General features: G+C 43.9%; 1 protein-coding gene across 11 annotated transcripts in view; it reads right to left on the bottom strand.

The window, feature by feature from the left end:
- TFAP2B (transcription factor AP-2 beta) overlaps positions 1-20274 on the bottom strand; it is a 64286-nt gene that overhangs the window by 13015 nt on the left and 30997 nt on the right. For all 11 annotated transcript variants that reach the window (XR_013983529.1, XM_080997438.1, XM_080997439.1 and 8 more), the window contains 3 exons: positions 19850-20069; positions 14699-14817; positions 9934-10075 (listed from right to left, as the gene is read on the bottom strand). Coding sequence is in view for 10 of the 11 variants with exons in the window: in XM_080997438.1 (XP_080853564.1) it covers positions 9934-10075; positions 14699-14817; positions 19850-20069 (481 nt within the window). In the remaining variant the exon portion in view is untranslated. The remainder of the gene's footprint in view (positions 1-9933; positions 10076-14698; positions 14818-19849; positions 20070-20274) is intronic.

Below are 20274 nucleotides of genomic sequence, written 5' to 3'. Positions count from 1 at the left end.
TTCTTTTCAAAAATGCATTATCAAATTAGCACAAGGGTCATGGACTACACATTAAGTGCAACAAGTTGCAGAATCCCACTGTCCTCTGTGCATTTGTTGGTGGTGCGGAAACTAGGGAGCAAACCATTCTACTTAGCCTTCTTTCTGACAAGCTAATCCTTTGTGAGCAGAAATGCCCAAGGTGAAGGAAGCCTAGGCCTGCAGTCAGAAGTGGTAAAACCCAAACATGGGCTCATCACCACGTTTGTTGTGTGGGACAACAGGGCTTATCCACACACTGAGCTTGGGATTTGTTGCTCTCTCTGTGTTAATCTAACACAGGGGTGCCCAAACTTTTTTCAAAGAGGGCCAGATTTGATGAAGTGAACATGCATGAGGGCCGACCAAAGAAGTAGGATTGAAGTTGTTAAACTTTTTAGGATGTTACTCCAAAGTTGTTGACTTTTTTTTTTTTAGAGCCCCGGAAACGAACTGCCTGTGGGAGCCAGATTAAACTGACCAGTGGGCCGGATTAGGCCCCCAAAACGGACTTTGGACATGCCTGATCTAATATAATGGGAGGTAGTAATTTATAATTACTTCCATAGCAACCCAGTAGGGCAAGACCTAACATGAAATATCTAGGGGTAGACAGAGTTCAAAGGGGAGGGGAGAATTGTCACAGACATGCCTCCAGGTGTGGCATTCTGGGCATACAGTCAAGGAAGCACATGAGGGTGACAGGTTACAGGAGCTGAACACTAGCAGGTCTAACCCACAGGGATCCATTCTGTCTCACCAGACCTTTATGTGGTTCTGTTTATTGGTTGGCCCTTTATGATTATCTGCTGTGATGCCAGGAGAAAAAAAGGAGGCAGGCAGCAAACAGGTAGACACTTGGAGTGTGTATATGTGCACCCTCTCTCATTTTTAGAACTGAAGCTTCAAAGTCTAAGGAGCTTTCAGTACACAGGTATATTTAAATGAATGTACCTCTTTTGACACTCTCTTTTGACGCCATACCCTGACTCACGCTGCCATGCATAGTAATAATAATAATAATAATAATAATTTATTATTTATACCCCGCCCATCTGGCTGGGCTTCCCCAGGCACTCTGGGTGGCTTCCAACAAAATATTAAAATACAGTAATGCATCAAACATTAAAAGCTTCCCTAAACAGGGCTGCCTTCAGATGTCTTCTAAAAGTCTGGTAGTTGTTGTTCTCTTTGACATCTGGTGGGTGGGTGTTCCACAGGACGGCTGCCACTACCGAGAAGGCCTGGTTCCCTGTAACCTCAGAACTGCAATCATAGGTTGCTATTCATCTCCCATTGAACTCAGAAGCATTGTAATTTGCATAGTTTATAAGCTTAGTTTAAAAAGCAGCTGAAGGAGAAGAGGGGAAAGGCTGGAAAAAGAACGGTGAGTGGGAAAGCATCCTTTCCCCACCCTTGGAAACTCACCAAGCTGCTGTACTTAGAACTGGGTGTGGAGAGGACAGCTGGCTGCTGAGAAGGATATGGTTGTGGGCAGCCTGAGGATGCTTCATCCACTTTGGGTCTGCCCATAAAAAACAAGCCTAAAAGACTAGGCAATGTCAGAAGCAGTTTCTAGGAACCTTCCCTTTGTGAGATTTTTGAGGGAGAGATATGAGTTTGTTTGGGCCCTGGGTGAGAGCCAGGAAACTGAGAGAGAAGATGACATTGGTTTATAATATTAGTAATTTTGTATCAAGGTAACATTTTTATATTGTAAAATTTGTTGATGCTTAAGTTGTATGTTTTTGCTTTGATTTTCTGTACACCACAGAGATATTCTTATATATTAAGTGGTATAAAATCAATAAATCATGTCCTCTCTAAAAGAGGGCATGTGTTGCGGTGAGACCTGGAGACCAAACTCCTGTGTTGTGGGTGAGTGAGATTGGACAGCCATAACACCCGATTGGTAAGTCCCTCGATGATGGGTTCAATCTGGCCAATGGGGCACAGTCCAAACAGATTGAGGGACCTATATATACCTATGCACGTGACCCAGAGCTTCCTCTTTCAGCTTGTGCATTCAGAACACCCGCCCACCTCTCCCTACTTTCAGGGCAATTTTGCGATTGATCTTGCTATGCCGTTGTGTGTCATCTGCCGTTGGGACAGGGACACAGTAGGAATTTTTCCCACTTGGCTGATTGGCTGGTGCCATTTAGGTTTTCGCCTGCCACGTAGCAAATCGTCACAACTTGTAAGGTTGCGGATAGGCTCTGGTTCAGGTGACAGGGATGAGAGAAGGCTCTCACCATCCCTATGAGAAGGGTATTCCGTTAAAGGAATCCAGGGACTCAACTGGTTTGGTCAACCCCTGAGAGGGGGTTGTGCCCGTGCCTGAGTCCAGGGGGGCATCTGGGTGGTGAACATAGTCTGTTCCCGGCTTTTCGCCTACCCAGGTGTTCACCCTTGGCTGACCTATGCTGGTGCCCTGGGTCAGCGCTGCCTGCAAGTGTGCAGGGAGCTAGTCGAACCAGAGCCTATGCAACCACTCACCTTCTGTAATCAATAAAGTTGTGGCCTAAATTCTGCCAAAAACCAAAACTAAAATTTGAGTCAAGTGTGACTTTATTTAGGGGAGAGATCTCTGGGTCTGAACACGCAAATAAGCCACCTGCCAGAGCAAGCCCCAAAGGTCTTCTGTGCGTGCACACACACAGTAGAAATCTGAAAATTTTGTTTAGTTTTACAATTGCAGTCATTCTTCACCATTGTTGTTACAACCTACAGTCTAGAGTCTAAATGAACACATAAAAATAAATACATTAAGAGCCCTAGCCTTTGGGGGCACATCTTCAAAGGCCTTGACAAATGCAGAAATAACCAGTACCCATTCCGTCAAGCCCACATTTCACAGTGGGCCTGTGACCACGTTTTATGAATAAGCAGCCCAAGTGGTACAAGTATTCTTGAGGGATGTGATGCAAGTGGTGTACTCTAGGATGTCTTGCTAGGAAAGACAATGTGGCACTGCCGCTGCTGGAGTATTGATTTGCCATGTGAAGAACCCTCATTCAAAATGTTGCTCAGCCATGAATTCTTCTGAAAATTCACTAATTCTCAACCTAATAATCTACCTCATAGGGTTGTCGGAAGAGGAAAATAAGATTGTCAATTGTAAGAAAAGGAAAATGTCACTTTTTCATAAAAGGTCAGAAGGCCTCAAACAGTTGCAACACCTGGGTAGAAGGTTGCAACAGCTAAAAAACCGCAGACTCGCTTGGGTGCTTGGGGTTAGAACGCCAGAAAACAGGGTGGCTTGCTGCTAGAATGTGGTTTATCTAGACACTTCAGCAGGGTAGGACTCGTGTATGCCTAAGGCATGGTCGGGATGTGGCTTTATTGCTTGGGTAGATGTGTGAGAGCATAGGAACACGCTTCCTTATTTTGGCAAAAGTAATTAAGGGTAATGGTCCCTGAATTCAGGGGAATGGGAGATGTCAACAGGGGAGGAGATTTTAGTATTTTAATTACGAGGTTGTGATAGGCTGTAACCCAGTGGAGGACAGGGGACGGAACTTTTCGCTCAAAGGAAGGTGATATAAACTTGTGTTTTGCTGAATTTGGGTGTGCCTGCTTTGGACACCCATCCTTGCAAGCAATTAATGAACCTTTGCTGCTTCACCAACTTTGCTCAGACTTTATTTTAAGGGTCCGTCCCAGGACGGACAGGTGTCTTATATCCAACATCACTGTACATCAACCTGAGATCCCTGGTGAGCTTCAGTTACAGTCTGTTGACAGGAAACACTTTTACATTTCCTTTTTACATTTACATTTTGCTTTTACATTTCACACTACACATCTACCTTTCATTACTTTTCCTCTCTTCCCTACTCCAACTATTTTTCTTCTGTCTCTGAGAAACTAAACACACACAAATAAGTAAAACAGCAGTGCTAACTCTGATGCGGCCCAATGCCCAACACAGCTCCGGACACAGTTGAAGTCCAGTGTGGTGAACATTATGTGCTACTACACAGACCACTATAGAGCATGAAAGCAAAAACCACACCAGGATAAACCAGGAAGAATGCTTTAGCACATGATGAAAAAAAAGATTTTAAAACCATGGGGATATTTTATTCATTGTTCAGTTATGGGCAAGATGATGGGAAGATAATTAAACGTGTTCAGAAGGGTAAGCTCTTCTATTGTATAAGACTTCTATGGTATAATAGGAAGCAGCCCCATAAAAATATGGCAAATGTGGGGTGACAAGGCGGGGGGCAAGAGTACAAATCCCTCATCAAATTGGACTGTCTGCTGCATTTGCCGTAGTAATATATGTTCTGAAAACCGTCATCATTTTGCTGTTCCAAAGCCAAAACCACCAAAGAACATTCAAGAAAAAACATTATTTATAGTGCTACGTTTCCATACCTTTAATGGAAAGGTGGGCACATTTTATTTATTAATTTATTTGTTATATAGGAGAAAAAAATCCTCACCTCTGCGGAAATTACAACGCTAGTTTCCATCCCCTGTTTCTAAGACTCCACTAGCAGATAGGTAGGCACACAGATGTTTACAACCTTGCCTTTCTATACACCACTATTTGGCCACATTGGGGCCTGGAGGATGAATACCAGCCCTTTTTGCTCATTAACATTCCACTGACAAAGCTCCACTTCAGGTACAGTAGCAAAGTGTGTGACAAGTAAAGTTAAACCCTTTTCCTAAATGCAATGCAGCTAGCGAATATATGACACATGTTTGATTAAAGCAGACAAATGGATGCAATCTACAATCTGGAATGAAAGCCCATCTAACTTATTTACTGAGGCAGGGTACCATGTGTATTATTGCTAGAGCAGTCAAGTTCCATATTTTCCTGTTGCCTGGAATGGACACACAGGGGAATGTGGCTCCAGACAAGAAGGACTTCCTGTCATACCTGCTCTGGATTCTCCTCGCCTGTGTGTGACCAGGCAGGTGGGCAGGGCCCTAGCTGACCAGATAAAAGGGCTGGCTACGCAACCATCTCTCTCTTGGACTTGTACTCTCTTACTCTTGGACTTTTGCTCTTCTGGCTCTTAGCCAGTGCATGGCTCAACCTTCACATAGGATGGAGCCCACAAGCAGAAAGTCTGATATGCAGCTCAGACTTCTTTTCACTGTAACCACATGATAAAGTCTGCCTTTGGATTACTGCTGTGAACTGAATGTGAGTAACACTTTATTCTTACTTTTAAAGAAGACTGTGATGTGTTATTATTATTTTAAGAGGAGAAACTTACCAGGAACAATCCAGACTGGACAAACCAGACTGGATTGCTTAATTAAAGGATTCTAACGAATCATCATTTTGCTTCCAATAAGTTGCAAAGGGAATGTGCTCTGCTGTTTACTCACTAGTGTGAGTGAGGAGGGATAATATCAAAACAATATATCCTCTCCTACCTTCCTTAACATTCCCACACCATGATCCTTTAAAGCCCATGGATTTCACCCAAATCTATTTATCATACAAATGGTTAGAAATAAGGTGCAAGAGTGCTGAATACATACTGACCTTCTAAACAGAACAAGATGAACAGCAAGTCTTGTGGCACTTTAAAACTAATAAATTCATCATGGGAAAAGGTTTTATGGGCACCAGTCCACTTCAACAGATGCATGAAGGGTTACCCTGAAGTATACATACACAAGTGGAGTGGTGGAGTGGAACTGTAAACATTCATGTCAAAAGGGGGGAAATGCAGAAAATACAGATTGTGGTAATTGACAGCAGCCATTCACAAAAACGTCTGTTGCTAACACAAATTTCTTAGCGTTGCTAAGCCAAGAAATGTTGTATGATTAAACAAAAAACATTTGCCCCAATTCATGACAAATGAGATAAGAGTTCACAATGAGACATAAATGATGTGAAGTAGTCAGGTAGTTATGTTAGGCACAGAGCCATATTATAATAGGATGGTCCAGCTGTGCAGTCCTGAAACTGAAAGCAGATCAAATGTTTCAGATGATGGAAAAAGTTCTTGTATGTGCGTCTTATCCATTAGGAAACAAAAGGAGAAAAAAGTAGAAATGTCAAATTTGCAGGCCAAATATTTTTCCATCTTCAAAGAGCAAAGGCTCTGTGAGCAATTAAAGTTCTGGGACATTAATATCTTTTGACCCTGCGGAAAAGGGCAATCAAATTCCAATCACGTCTAAAAAACATCTGGACAAATTTGAGCAAATGATTTTTCAGCCATCCATATATTTCTTTAAATTACGCTGTCAACGGAGAAAGCCACATCCTAGGGCACGAAATAAATGAGATCTGTTTGAGGCCTGCCTGCAAGAAAGAATGTGTGGGGGGGAAACAGGCAGCCCTACACTACCAAAGGCCTAAGCCTGCCATAAAACACCAAACAATATGGCACAGGAGCCAAAGGGAGGCATAAATCAAACAAATAGAAAAGCTATTGTAAAAGTTTCAATGAGCTAGAGAGAGACATCTAAATATAGCAGCAGATTTAATATTCCACCCCCCTGCTGCCCCCCAAGCTGCTGCTGTAAAAGCGTCAGATATATGGATGATTAACAGTAAACATTGGAAGGCGTGGGGTGAAATTTATTTTTTGTCATCTTGGATGGATAGCCAAGAATCCTATGGAAATCAACTTAAGAATTTTCTGCTGACAGGGGGTTAGGCCCAAGGTCACCCTTCATAGGGAAAGATGGGTTGACAAAGAAGGGAGTCACGTTATGCCAATTTTGGCAAACCAATTTTGCAAAAATTAATGCAACGAGTGCATTTCATCTGTTGGCATGAGAAAGGTAATGCAGTTTTACCATTTGATCCATCACAACTGACATTTCTAAACTGACGTTTCCTCCCACACCATTAAGCAACCTTGCAGCCATGCAATAAGTGTGAGCTGAATGGTGTATTTCACTTCCAATGCCAGCTCCTTCATCAAGGCCAAAACCCCAGAAGGCAAGCTTAGGACACATCCTTGTCCACACTATACTGCACCTGGACCTTAATGTCATCAGCTCAGCCTCTTACAGTGACAAAGAGGGACGTCCCTGGTATACGCATTGCCGTGGGTTTTCTAGAGCAGTTGCTCAGAGTGCAGCATAGTTTCTAGAGCACAGCTGGGGAACTTGTAACCCTCTAGATGTTGCTGGACTATGTCTCCCATGATCCCCAACCATTGGCCATTCTAGCAGGGACTCATGGAAGCTTGAGTCCAACATTTGGAGGGCCACAGCTTCCCCACCATTGTAGGAAGTAACCACTGTAGGAACCCTATACACAAAACTCATGGCTGGCACCATCTTCAACTTTTATCCCCCATCCACATGGATCTGACAATGCCTGGACGCAGGAACCGTGTCTGGCCAATTATTTGTTTCCTTCTAACCCAAATATCAATCAGACAAGAAAGCAACATTTTGGCATCTTTCGTCTTGCCCACACATATTTCTAGAACAGCAAGATAAGAGGCCACTAGCAAGTGACTAACGCATTGATACAGAAACAGTCAGTCCTTAGTTTTTTCACCACAGGAAAAGGACTGTGTCTAGCCCTCACACAATCGCTTTCACCATGGCTACACAACTACTGTCTTCCACTGCGGGAGGCAGTGGAAGACATAAGTGCCTGGCGTGCTCTGGTCCATGGGGCCACAAAGAGTCGGACACGACTAAATGACTAAACAACAACACACAACTACTAGGCCCACCCAGTTAACAGTATCACAATTCCAAAGAAGCAAGTGACACACATCTCCAGGTGGACAGATCTGTGCAACCAAACAGAACAGGATGAAACAGCAAGAATGTGCAACACCATCCTGAATTAACTATATCTGAACACAGATGAAATGGGAAAATGTACACATGCAGATAACAGCAGAGTCACTCGGAAGAAATTTGGAAGCACAGGAATCAAATCTCATTGAAACTATTGCAAAAATATTAATTGATATTTTTTTTTGTTATTTTGGACCACATCAGGAGGGGGAAATTAAGCAAAGCAACAGCTACACAACCACTGTAGCGATAAATCCACTCACAGAATTGAAGATTCGAATTATTAGAGCCCAAGGAATACGGAAGTACAGGTGGGTTGTTAAAGAAATTGCAAATTAGCACAGAGAATACTGTATTTAACACCCATTGAGAATTCAGGGGTAAATAGTATGACTTTTGGAAGTGATTTCATAAGCATGTGTGGGGAAGGCCCACTGGAATTGGTTTTCCATGTATTTCTGGGGGTGGGATGAACGGGAAATGATACCATCTGTCAAAATGTTGTGTTGCCTGAAATTGATTGTTAAATATGGAAGACCAACTGTGTCGATTCACAAAGTCAAGTCCTCAGAAGGTAAACATTAATACAGCACTTGGGGGTAGAATCATAGAATTGTTGAGTTGGTAGGGACCCTGAGGATCATCTAGTCCAACCCCCTGCTTGAACCTGCACCACCATCTAACCAACTGAGCTATCCAGTTGAAAGGGCTTCACATCTGGACCTTTCAAGTTTTGTGTATATCATATATTATCTCCCCTGAAGTCAAAGGGGCTTGTTTCTAAGTAAATACGCTAAAGATCAGAACTGGGGAGGGGGGGTCAAGGAAAAACACACTGGATTTAATGTCAGTTCTAACAGCCGCAGACAACGCTAACCAAAACCAAGATATGGCTTCCACACGAAAACATCTTTTCAAATCACAGAAGCTGCCTTCAAGAGAGACACATCTGCATGCAGCAACTCACTATGTACAATTTTATCCACGCTACTTTAATCAATCCACACAACCTTCTTAAACAAAACACACACAGAAAAAGTTGTCTGATGCATTGCAATGAGCCTGTGGCCAACTGTTTTGAATGTTGATAGCTTCCATAATGCAAATATACTATAAACCTATAAACCTGAAGGCACAGATGTTGCTGGTTATTTCACATTAATAGGGTGCTCCTGGTCTTAGGAACCTCTCTTCTGCAGCTTTTTGCTTTTCCGGTTTTACCTTTTTGTTCATTCTGACTCTCCCTTAATTCCTCTGGTTTGTGAAAACCAGCTTCTATCTAGAACCGGAGAAAGTCAGTCAATTGCTACTATAGAGACCCTTCTGACTGGCTTTGTGCCTTCCTTCCACCTCCACCCCCGGCCAACACTAGAGCACCTCAGCCAACCACTTTAGAATGGAAAAGAATGTCTAAGCAAACAAAACCCTACAATACATTTGGATTGTATTACAGAAAATTGTTTGTTTGTTTGTGTTTGTTGATTGTATCCCGCTCATCGGACCGGGTTGCCCCAGCCACTCTGAGTGACTTCCAACAGAATATAAATGAACATGAAAAAACAGCAGACTTTAAAAGCTTCCCAATACTGGGCTGCCTTCAGATGTCTTCATGAGCCCACATGGTACTGTATACAATACACATGCTCATTAAGTCACAAGAGCCTTCCTATTCAAGCCTTCAACCCCAGTAGGATTCTAATAATGAAAGGAAGACCATGTTCCCAGAGTCCTGGCCACACCACCTTTCATGTTTTGGAGGGGATGCCTTCATGCTGATACTTCGCTACTAGTTTGCTGTAACATAAAATATTGCTCCACCTTGGGTGCTTCCTGAATGAGAGACCTCCTGGATACCATATATAAGCCACTTGGAGTTCTTTGGAGGGAAAGCAATATATCAAATGTAATAAATAACCCAGCAGTAGACAAATCTGAACTGAGCTTGATATGTGAACACTACCACAACGTATCTGTTAATCTGAAAATTATACCAAGGGGATAAAATCCACAGGGAGCAAAAGTTGTGACAGTGTGATCTGTTTTGTAATTTAAGATCTACTGATCCCACAAAAACAACCTGCTAAAGTATCAACATGAAACTATCAGTTTCAGGGCCAGAATGTTGAAAGCAAAGTATATTATAGGGTTATTCCTACTCACTTTGTGGCAAGCAGCATATTCTTCCTGGAGTGGAGATCAGTAGGGTCTGTGTGCTGTCTGTTCAGGTACTCAGAAACAGCTTTGGCTGGGAACTCAGTTTCACAGATGTATCCAAAATCCCGAGCTAAATGTACAGCTTCTCCTGGGGAAAGATGAGCAGCTTTGATCATCACAGGTCAACCACATTGACACAATCCTTCTTAGCCAAGTGAATACGAACTGAATGAGACTGGCATATAGTCAGATCCTTAGATCTGTCAGACCAAAAACTAACTTTTCAGTTATCACGATCTTCTTCTTCAGTCATTTGCAGATGTCCTGCACCTTCATCCTTAGCATTGCATTAAGCCATTGGTCATACTGAACGTAGTAGAGTTCTAGAGCATTAAATGTCTGCGACCTGGGCTATGAAAGGGTAACCAATATAACCACATCAGCTCAACTAGATGCTGGCTGAAGCTGTTAGCAAGCAGGTTGAATCACACAAACAGGGAAATGCACATTGTGCATGTCTACACAGCAAACCTGAATTAGTTATTCCTGTTGGGTTTCTATTCCTCTCACTGTGCAGATATTGTTTAGGATTGGTTCATCACATGTCTGTGTTATGCATTCCAGCATCGACTGCTGGAATCACGGGAGCGGATGTTTTACTGTATTGTACTCTGTTTCCATTTGTTTTTGCTTTCACTTCTGCCTTCTCTCCGAGGAAGACCAGAGAGAGGAGACATGTTTAATTTTGTTCTGCCTTATGCTTAATAAAGCAGCTTCGTGCTCACAACCTCAGCCTAGCTCTGACTGCGTTTTATCTCTGCTGGACTCTGGATGTGTGCTCAATGTCTCCAAGACTTGAGTCACTATAAATCGTCGGGGAAGGCTGTCGGAACTCCCTAGAGCTGCACGCTGATGGGAGGGACAGGCTGGAAACATTCCTGTCGTTTGCCTGGGGGTTGTCCATGCCCCTGGCCAACCCGACTATTCCATCCCCTGAAAGGTGTTCTATGATGGGAATCTAAAGATTCCTAATAAATCTACAGTTCCCAGAATTCTTTGAAGGAAGCTGTGACTGTTAAGTGCCATAATAATGATATCACTTAGTAGTGGGGTCAGCCTTACACTAAGACTGAGATAAGAAGTAGTTTTACTCCCCAAGGTTGTGCTGGCAATACTGTGGAAAGAGCTGTTCAGCTAAGCACTTTGAAGCCCCATTTATTTCAATGGGAGAGACTGACATGCACACTTATTTCTTCTATTGAGAGCAGTCCAATTTTATAGCGCTTACTTTTGACTGAATTGTACCTTTGGAGTGCAACGCTGGAAAAAAATACAGTTGGGTTTTATTATTCTCTTTCCCAAGAGTTATTTTTGAGCTCTTCGTGTACACTTTCTTCAGACTGCTTTCTCTACCTTCGTTGCCCTCCTTCCCATAAAATTAATTGGCGAACAATTAAAAACAAACAGGCTTGCACGCTTGTTGTAACACCTTCTTTTAATAGGCCAGAGTCCAGGAAGCGAAAAACAGTGTTCTAGACTCTCATAGCATTGTAGGTTCTCTAATAAGTAGAGCTGGAAGAGAAATTCAAGCAAAGAAAGGAGTTCCTTCTTCCCCTGTGGTAGAAGGCCTGGATACTGATTGAGCAAATCCTCACTTAACATTCACAACTTGGAGAACATTCAAGACATCCAGCCTGTCATAAATGCAAAGCAATGTACTGCTATTGTAAGAAGTTACAGACTGAGTTGCAGTTAGAAAGAATAAGGACTCAGGAGCTTTAGATCATTGGATGCTAGCATTATATTAGGGCTCCAAGTTGAGCTAAGTCTTGTCTAGCCTCCAAACACAAATGCTCAGTCCTGAACAACATGAAAAATGGACAAGACTGTACCTCTGACATTTGTAGCATGCATTTTTCCTCCCTTGTTGCAAGTGAACTTGGGCATTCTGTTGATATGCAGGAATGGATAGTACAAAGTTCTCCAAACCTCCTGTTCCTCTAGTGTTATATTAGAAAATTTCCCTGCACAACTCCCTTGCTCAACTGGATGCCAAAACTGTCCATCAAGAGTCTCCATATCTCCTAGGTGAGGGAGATGTGAAGGCTGTATTTACATTCAAATGTGGCTGTGGAGGACCATCAATTCTTTTTATGCACAACCAAAGTCCAAAAGCACCCTGTTAACATGAGTGAGCCCTACCCTAAGGAAGCAGAGTGCAAGTCTCAGGCTGGGTTCCTAAACAGAACTGAACCCCTAAACAAGCTACCAAAAAATACAACAGCAGACAGTCAACACATGTATACATTCTGTTGTTGTTGCTTGTTATGTATTTTGTGTTCTCATTTTGTATTTTGATATTTTTGACTGTGTTCCAGTGTAAAACATCATGTACTTCATCAATTGGTGCTTGCATCCCACTGAAATTTATCCCTTTGCCACTGAAAAATAAAAAATAGATACCTTCACTCACTACATCTCCCTCAAAATGTAGCATGTAGGATAAAATTCTGTGTACATGTATTCAGGAACAGTAAGGGCTTGTTGACATGGGAATTTATAGTGGATTTGTTGCTACTCATGGACGCAAGCTTTACAACATCTGCACAATGCTGTCCTAATCAAAATACCATCATTTAATTGGGAATGTTCTGTTTTACAAACAATCCTTAAGTCCAACCACAGTCAGTGTGGATTATAGCTATGGTACTGGGGGTAATTATAATATTACAAAATAAGTTATTGTAAAATTTAAATACCTGCCCCTTTTCTGATTACTGATACCACACTGTAGTTTAAACCTAGAGGAGGAGGAGGAGGAGGAGGAGGAGGAGGAGGAGGAGGAGGAGGAGGATCAAGGCAACCCCAGAGACTGTTGCCTATAAAAACAAATATGTCTAATAATCCTAATGACACATTATTTTGAAAAGGAAAGGAAGTGGGAGAGAAAGATGACCTTCATCAAATCTCCATTCACCATGGATGTTTAATTCTCCTTATGAAACTTACAAGATAAAGACCAGACTCCCTGCCCCTTGTGAATCCTGAACAGTGATGAATGAAACATTTTTGCCACAGGCAATAAAATGGAAGAGCAGTGGAAGAGAGTGGGATATTGCTGAAGCAGCTGCTAATTCAGTAGGATAGGCCAAGAGATAGTTCTTTAAGGGAAACTGTTTGGCTTGCTCAGCAACAATTTTTTATATTTTGTAATGCATCTCACTCCAATATTCACAAACACAAATGCATCTCACTCGTAATAGTTGCATGCACAGTTCTAGTTCCCTGTTAACTTTGAGAATTCCTGAAGCACTTGAATAGGGTTTGGGTGGAGTTATACTCTTACATCGTGGTCCAACACAGAAATGACACCTGAGTAATGCACGATGAACTGTAATCATACAGTATCAGCAGTTTATTATGTGCAAGTTTGCTGTCCATCTCAACTTTAAGGGACCTTTGGGCTGCTTTCCTCAGCAACCAGCCCATCCCTCTCCTCTCCATTTTCTGTGATCATTTCCTATTTACTTTATAAACTTCAAAATATCTTCACTTCTCATTAAATGTCTCTCCTGAAATGGACCTTCATCATCATCATTATTTTAACAATAACTTAGGAACCAGGAAATTGAGTGATATCTTGCAGATCCAAACAGAAGCAGAATTTTGTCAAGTAACTAGCAAAGGCCTCTGGTACCAATACCTTTATTCCTGAACTTTTATGCTGACTTTTCTAATGGCTTCATTCAGGTTTACAGCTTAATCACATTCAAATAACCAGATTTTGGAACCCTCAAGTCAATAATTACATATAGTATACTAATGATACCCAGTGGTGTTTTTTTAATTCTGCTTTTGAAAGAATTCTGTGAATCCTTATTAGTGTCAGATACAAGTATTTGTCAAGGGGAAGCCTCCAATTCTTCTCTGAGCCAGCATGCCTCTCTATAACCCGGAACTAAATTTTCCACAAAGCACAGATCTATCCATATTGACTGGGGCCCAGCCGCTGAACACTGAAGGGATTACTTGCAAGTAAATATGCATAGGATTGGGAGCTTAGTTTGGAATCTAGCAGCAACTCCCCTTTCTCCTCTGCAACCCTGGAAAAATACTCCTACAAACAGAGAGAGAGAGAGAGAGCGCAATTGCAATAGAAAGCTCCTACTAGCATCAATGGAGTTCCATTGGTATTACCTTCACAATGCAAGCAGCCAACCTTCCCCCACCCTCCCCTCCAAAAAAAATCCACCCATGTTTAAAATTTCTATTTTTATATTCTCCTCCATCCCAAGGAAGAGATGCTGCTTAACTCAAACGTTCACACAGCACCTCTTGGTATATTAATTTACTGTTCTTGGGTCTGCACAGTTGCTTTTCAGAAGCATCTCAATGCCAGTTCCCAACACCTCTTGGGATGAATTCGGTTGTGACCCCTAGGCTGGTCCGATCAGAGGCGTGCTGATTCCAAAGCACATCTCGCTGCCCTCAGTGGGACTCACTCCGAAGCACAGGCTGAAGTCAAGCCATTTCGGATGGCGAGATCTACACGCGCCCCAGAGTGGAGATATGGGCCCAGCTTCATGACGCTTGAGGTCTTTGTTCTTTATTCAACACTCCTGCTTCCTGCGTGCCGGAGCTTCGGTGCTATCCCGGCAACGATTTCCACTCAATGCACGAGCCGCGTGCGAAATGTCCCCGCTCCCCCGCCCTCGAGAGCCGCCCGGGGACGCCGCGGGGGGGGGGATCCGCGCGGGCCGCATCTGCTTACCTTCCACCAGGGAGGTGAGTAAGGTGACATTTGCCGCTTTGCGCCGGCCGGCTGGCAAATTCAAGCCGATTTTTTCTAGCCTCTCTCGCAACGATCTGCCCCCGTTTTTCGATTTGGCTCTGCAATGGCAAAATGGGGGATAAAGAAGGTGCTGATTCGAAGCTGAAGGAATGTTCCCAGGAAAGAAACTTTTTTTGGGGGGGGGGAGGGGAAAGCGACTATGAGGCAGATCCCCGGAGCTGGAAGGGGCTTTAGCGCGCGTGACTGGGTCTGAATTGCAGCTGACTGAGGAAGTTCTAGCAGACAAAATTGAGAAACGGGGAGGGGGGAGGGGGAGAGAGAGAGAGAGAGAAGTACGGTAATGAGAGACAGACAGGTAATGAGGAAGGGGAAAGAGAGAAGGAGGGGAGAGTGGGGGAGGGAGAGAAGCAATGAGACAGACAGATCGAGAGATGGGCTTTGGGGAGGGGAAGAAAGGAGAGGGGAGGGGAGGGAGAAATAATGATTCTCGAGGAAGAGTTATGCTGAGGGATCACAGAATTGTAGAGTAGGAAGGTGTCCCAAAGGGTCATCTAGTCCAGCCCCCCCGCAACACATGACTCACTGGTACTGGCTGGACCCTGCACCAGGAAAGCAAAAGGAGATGGGCTGGTAGCGCCCAACCAAGGCAGCAACAGCCCGATTCCATGAGTTTTTATTTGAGCACTGGTTTTATTGTGGCTTGCTCCTAGTAAATGGCTAGATCATGTGCATAGCCAAGGGAGGCAGGGGGCTGGTGGGCAGCTGCCCCCCAATCAATAAAAATCAATAAAAATACATAGCTAATTGCAGTTCTGCTCCACCCCAGCAAAAGGCCTGCCTCCCCCCTTAACAAAAATCCTGGCTACGCCCGTGGGATAGATTATTAGTTTTGAGGAAAAGCAAATGTCTAGCCTTGAGAAACACCTCCGTGGCCATAAAACTGGAAAGGTGGAAAGGTCAGAGAAGTAGGAGATCAAGACTTCCAGGATACAGGTAGCTGTGGAGAGGGGAGTGACGGCTTGTACAACTGCCCTCAGCAACGCGAAGAGTTTAGTATTGGTTCTGAGTGTGTGTCTTTTAATTGCAGCTGGCAACCTTATGACCAATTTAAATATATTTGCCTATTATTGAAATCTCGGTATTGCAGGCACATTTTAACAATATCTACCATTCCTTTTAGAAAAAGACCTCTTATCCATTTCAGCAACATACCACAAATCAAAAAAGCCCACAGAACTAGCAGCCCTGCTTTTTAAAAATGAGTCCTCTCCAATTAAAAGTGGGTCCCACTGAAGGAATGGAAGCTTTCACTAATTGATCTAGCAATTAAAGTATTGCTGCTTTCCATTCATTTGACAATAGCAACAGATTCGACTTGCAATGACAGAGGAAGACCCCACCTCTACTTCTGGACTTCACTTCTTCATCAACCAAATGGCAACCATTGACCAGGATGCATGTGTGCATATGAGCATAGATGGATGCATGCTGAAGACCACGTGCCCAAGCTTCACACAGGCTGAGGAGGCCCCAGTTTTACCTTTAATATCCATGGCTATTAACCCACCTAGAAATGACACATTGTCTCATACTACAGGGAGAAAAGTCAGGGGGGGGGATAAGAAGGAAAGGGCTTACTCTGCAACTGTGAATATCTTACATTAGAGATGTGATTTCTGCACTGTTTCCCACCCTCTCTTCTGAAAGACATACCAGCCACCCTGTAGAACAGAGCTTCACACCCTTTCTTTACATGTAAAGAAAGAGATGTTAGGATCCTAGGCCAGCTTGAGAAGATCTATCAGAAAAGCTAGAAGGTTGTCTGCATGCTCAACTCATGGGTGCTTATTCCTTTTCCTGAAGTCAAATTAGGTTTTAATATTAGCTGGTGTGGTGCCCTCCAGATGTTGGACTATAACTTCCATCAGTCCCAGCCAGCATGATGGGTCAGGGATGATGGGTGTTGTAGTCTAGCAACATCCAGATGGCACCATGTTAGGCTTCAGTTGCAAAAGCAGCACTGTGGAGTCTGGCCAAAGGCCTATATCAGAGGTCGGCAACCTAAGGCCCATGGGCCACAAGCGGCCCATGGGGGTCGTTTAACTGGCCCATGGACCCCCGCCGCCCCCTAAGGGACCCCTGCTGCCTGCTTGGTTGGCTCCAGTGCGCCGCGCTAAACCGGCGCGGAGCAGAGCAGGGACCACCACCCACGACGCTGGCCGGCTTCCCATTGGCTACAGGAAACTCCTGCAGCCAATGGGAAGCTGCACATGCCTCCTCCGCGCCAGAAGGAGCCCCGGAAATAGTCTTTGCACATGCGTGTGTGCGCATGCACACACACACTACGGCCCACCACTTTGCTGACTCCTGGCCTATATACTTAGGCACCTCATTCCACAAAGTGGTGAACCAGATGCCAATCAAAAGTACATAAGCAGCAGACAAGGCCAATAGCCCTCTCCCTCTGGTTGTTTCCCCATAACTGTTCTTTAGAGGCATCATGTATTGTAGCCACTGATAGGCCTGCCCTCCATGAATTGGTCTCATCCCCTTTTAAAATCATCACCACATATTGTGGCAGTGAATTCCGTCGCTTCAGTATGCCCTGTGTGAAGAATGACTTCCTTTTGTCTGCCTGAACCTTGCTTCATTTTGTTTGAGTACCATGGGAAAGGGGAAAACACATCTCTATCCACTATCTCCACATCATAAATATTTGTGAACACCTCTCTCATATTGCTCGTTACTCACCCTTTTCTAAACTAAAAATCCCCAAACACGGTATCATTTCCTCCCAGGTGAGTTGCTGTGACCCAGTGATCATTTGGGTTGCTCTTTCCTTGCAATCTCATTGCCATCAGCAAACATGGCCACCTCACTGCTCACTTCTAACTCCAAATCATTTATGAACCATTAAAAAAAAAAAATCCATTCCCTATGCAGATACCTGTGAGGTCTTATACACCTGACACATCCACTACAAGGACTGTCTATTTATTCTTATTCTCTGCTTCCTGTTCTCTAACCAGAGGACCCATCCTCCGATTCCATGACTGCTAGAGTTACGCAATATCTACCAGGTCACCACTGTACACTTATTCAATGGAATTCTCAAAGAACCAGACTTCAGGCTCAAATGAAGCCCTTACTGAAGAGATGTACCACATTAACTGAAAGTAAGGAGTGTTTCCATGGTGGGGTGTGAAGAGCAAATGGAGCCCCTGCACCAGGCCAGCCCTTGCCACTGGAGCAACACACCCCATCATGGAAACACTCTTCAATCAGCTTTGGTGTATTTCCATGGAGGGGCGTGGAGGGCGAACAGAGCCAGCTGTGGCAGGCCAGCCCTCACCACTTGAAGTGACACCAACCCCAAGCGGTGTCATTCCAATGGCTGGTGTTGCTTTGGGAGTGAGGGATGGCCAGGCGCAGTGGGCTCCTTCACCCCCTGTGCCCCCCTGCACCCCCCCCAAGGGGACATGTGTCCGCCCCAGGAGCAGTGGGAGCACCCTTCACCGCTAGTAGATCATCACTCATTCCTTCTTCCCTGGAAGGAGGAGGAAGCAGCATTTTGTGGTTGCCTCATGTGACAAAATGTCTTGGGCCAGCCATGTGCCTTAGCAATTCTTACAACAACCTTTTAAAATAAGCCAGCATTATGAATTCATAGAGGGAGAAGTTAAGGTTGAAAGTGAGTGCTTTGCCTAAAAGAGATGGCTAACTGACAGCACTCAACATGTTGCTGTACTCCAACTCCCATCAGCCCTTGCCAACATAGCCAATGTTCAAGGATGATAGAACTCAAAGCCATAGCTGTGAACTTTTCCCTTTCCTTGCGAGGAATCCTATTCGGAATAAGGGAATTTCCCTTTAAAAAAGGAAAACGTTGACAGCTATGCTCATAGCTCAGCAACATCTGGAAGAGCCCAGGCTAACCACTCCTGGCCTAAAACCACCTAATGTATTTTGACCCCTAGAATGCCTGGCTCACAACTTAACTCCATAAAAAAAATCCTTCCAGTAGCACCTTAGAGACCAACTAAGTTTGTTATTGGTATGATCTTTCGTGTGCATGCACACTTCTTCAGATACACTGAAACAGAAGTCAACAGACCCCCACACACCCTCTCACTATATATAAGGGTCTGGTGACTTTTTCATATATAAGGGTCTGGTGACTTCTTCACTTCAGTGAAGAAGTGTGCGTGCACACGAAAGATCATAGCAATAACAAACTTAGTTGGTCTCTAAGGGGCTACTGGAAGGATTTTTTTAATTTTGTTTTGACTATGGCAGACCAACATGGCTACCTACCTGTAACTAGAACTTAACTCCAGGCTATTACAGTACAACAGCTAAAGTGCTGAATATGCATACATTATCATATCATCCCTACCCTTCAAGTAAAACTTACTTAAAACAATGTTTAAAAAATAGATGAAAGCAAAAATAGGACATTTGAGATTTCAGCATTGCAGGGGAATTGACTAGATGACCCTTGGTACCCTTTCCAACCCAATGATTCTATGCTTCATGGTTATTGATAACAACAACACAACAACAACAAATTAACATATCACAGGAAACAAAATTCAAAGGGCACCTGAGCAGGACAAGGTCCCAAAAGGACATGAGAGACTCAGTCGTAGGCAAGCCTCACTGGGGGAACACCAAAGATGGGGTGCCACAGCTGAAAATAGTTTTTCTCAGTTGCTACGTACCTCATCTCCAAAGGCACAGCCACCCAGGCCTAGAAGATGATCTTAACATTTGGGTAGATTCATTTGGGAGCATTTGAAGAACCTGAGTCCCAAGCAGTATATTGCTTTAAAGGATATGCTCCTGAACTTTGAATTGTGCTCTGAAAAGCAGTGCCAATGTAGTCCTTTAAGAACTGGTGAGATGTGTTGCACATGACCAGTCCCAGTCAAAAGCCTTGCAGCCAACTGGTTTTTTCCAAGAAGTCCTCAGAGTCCCATGCATGCATATTGGTAGCCAGACTGTTAAGTATATGTCCTATGAGGTCTTCTACATGCATCAACATCAACAGATACGCACAAAGCTGATCCCTGTAACACCACGTAATAAATCTCACACATAAGCACACAAATACCTATCCCAAGGCCTTACCTTCTAAGTACTCCTCCAAGAAGCGAGGCATTCAAACATTCTGGGGGTGAGAGGCGCCTTTGAACTTCTCCAACAGTTACTTTGTACTTGGAAGTTGAGCTGAGCAAGGAGAGCCGCCCAGGTACTGAACAAAATACTTCGCCTGTGTTCACAGACATGCCACCAAGGAAGCCGTCTTTGTTCATCATCAGGGAAGTTACAGATTTTGGAGGAACTGGAACTGGGGAGACAGAAAAGTAGGTGTGGGAAACAGCACACTTCAGTGACCGGCTCAGTCATAAGACCACATTTGCTCAACCAGAAGTCAGTCCCATTGATTCAGGACCTTTTGTTTGGATGGCTTACTGCTCTGAGTCATATGGGGGATCCCATCACAGGGATGGTTCTTATAGAGCTGCCATGTCAGGCCCCAATGCCACATTAGC

Source organism: Podarcis pityusensis (genome assembly GCF_964106645.2).
Source record: "Podarcis pityusensis genome assembly, chromosome: 3".
NCBI lineage: Eukaryota > Metazoa > Chordata > Lepidosauria > Squamata > Lacertidae > Podarcis > Podarcis pityusensis.
Note: the sequence above shows the minus strand (reverse complement) of the source record. Positions and strands in the feature narration are given on the sequence as shown.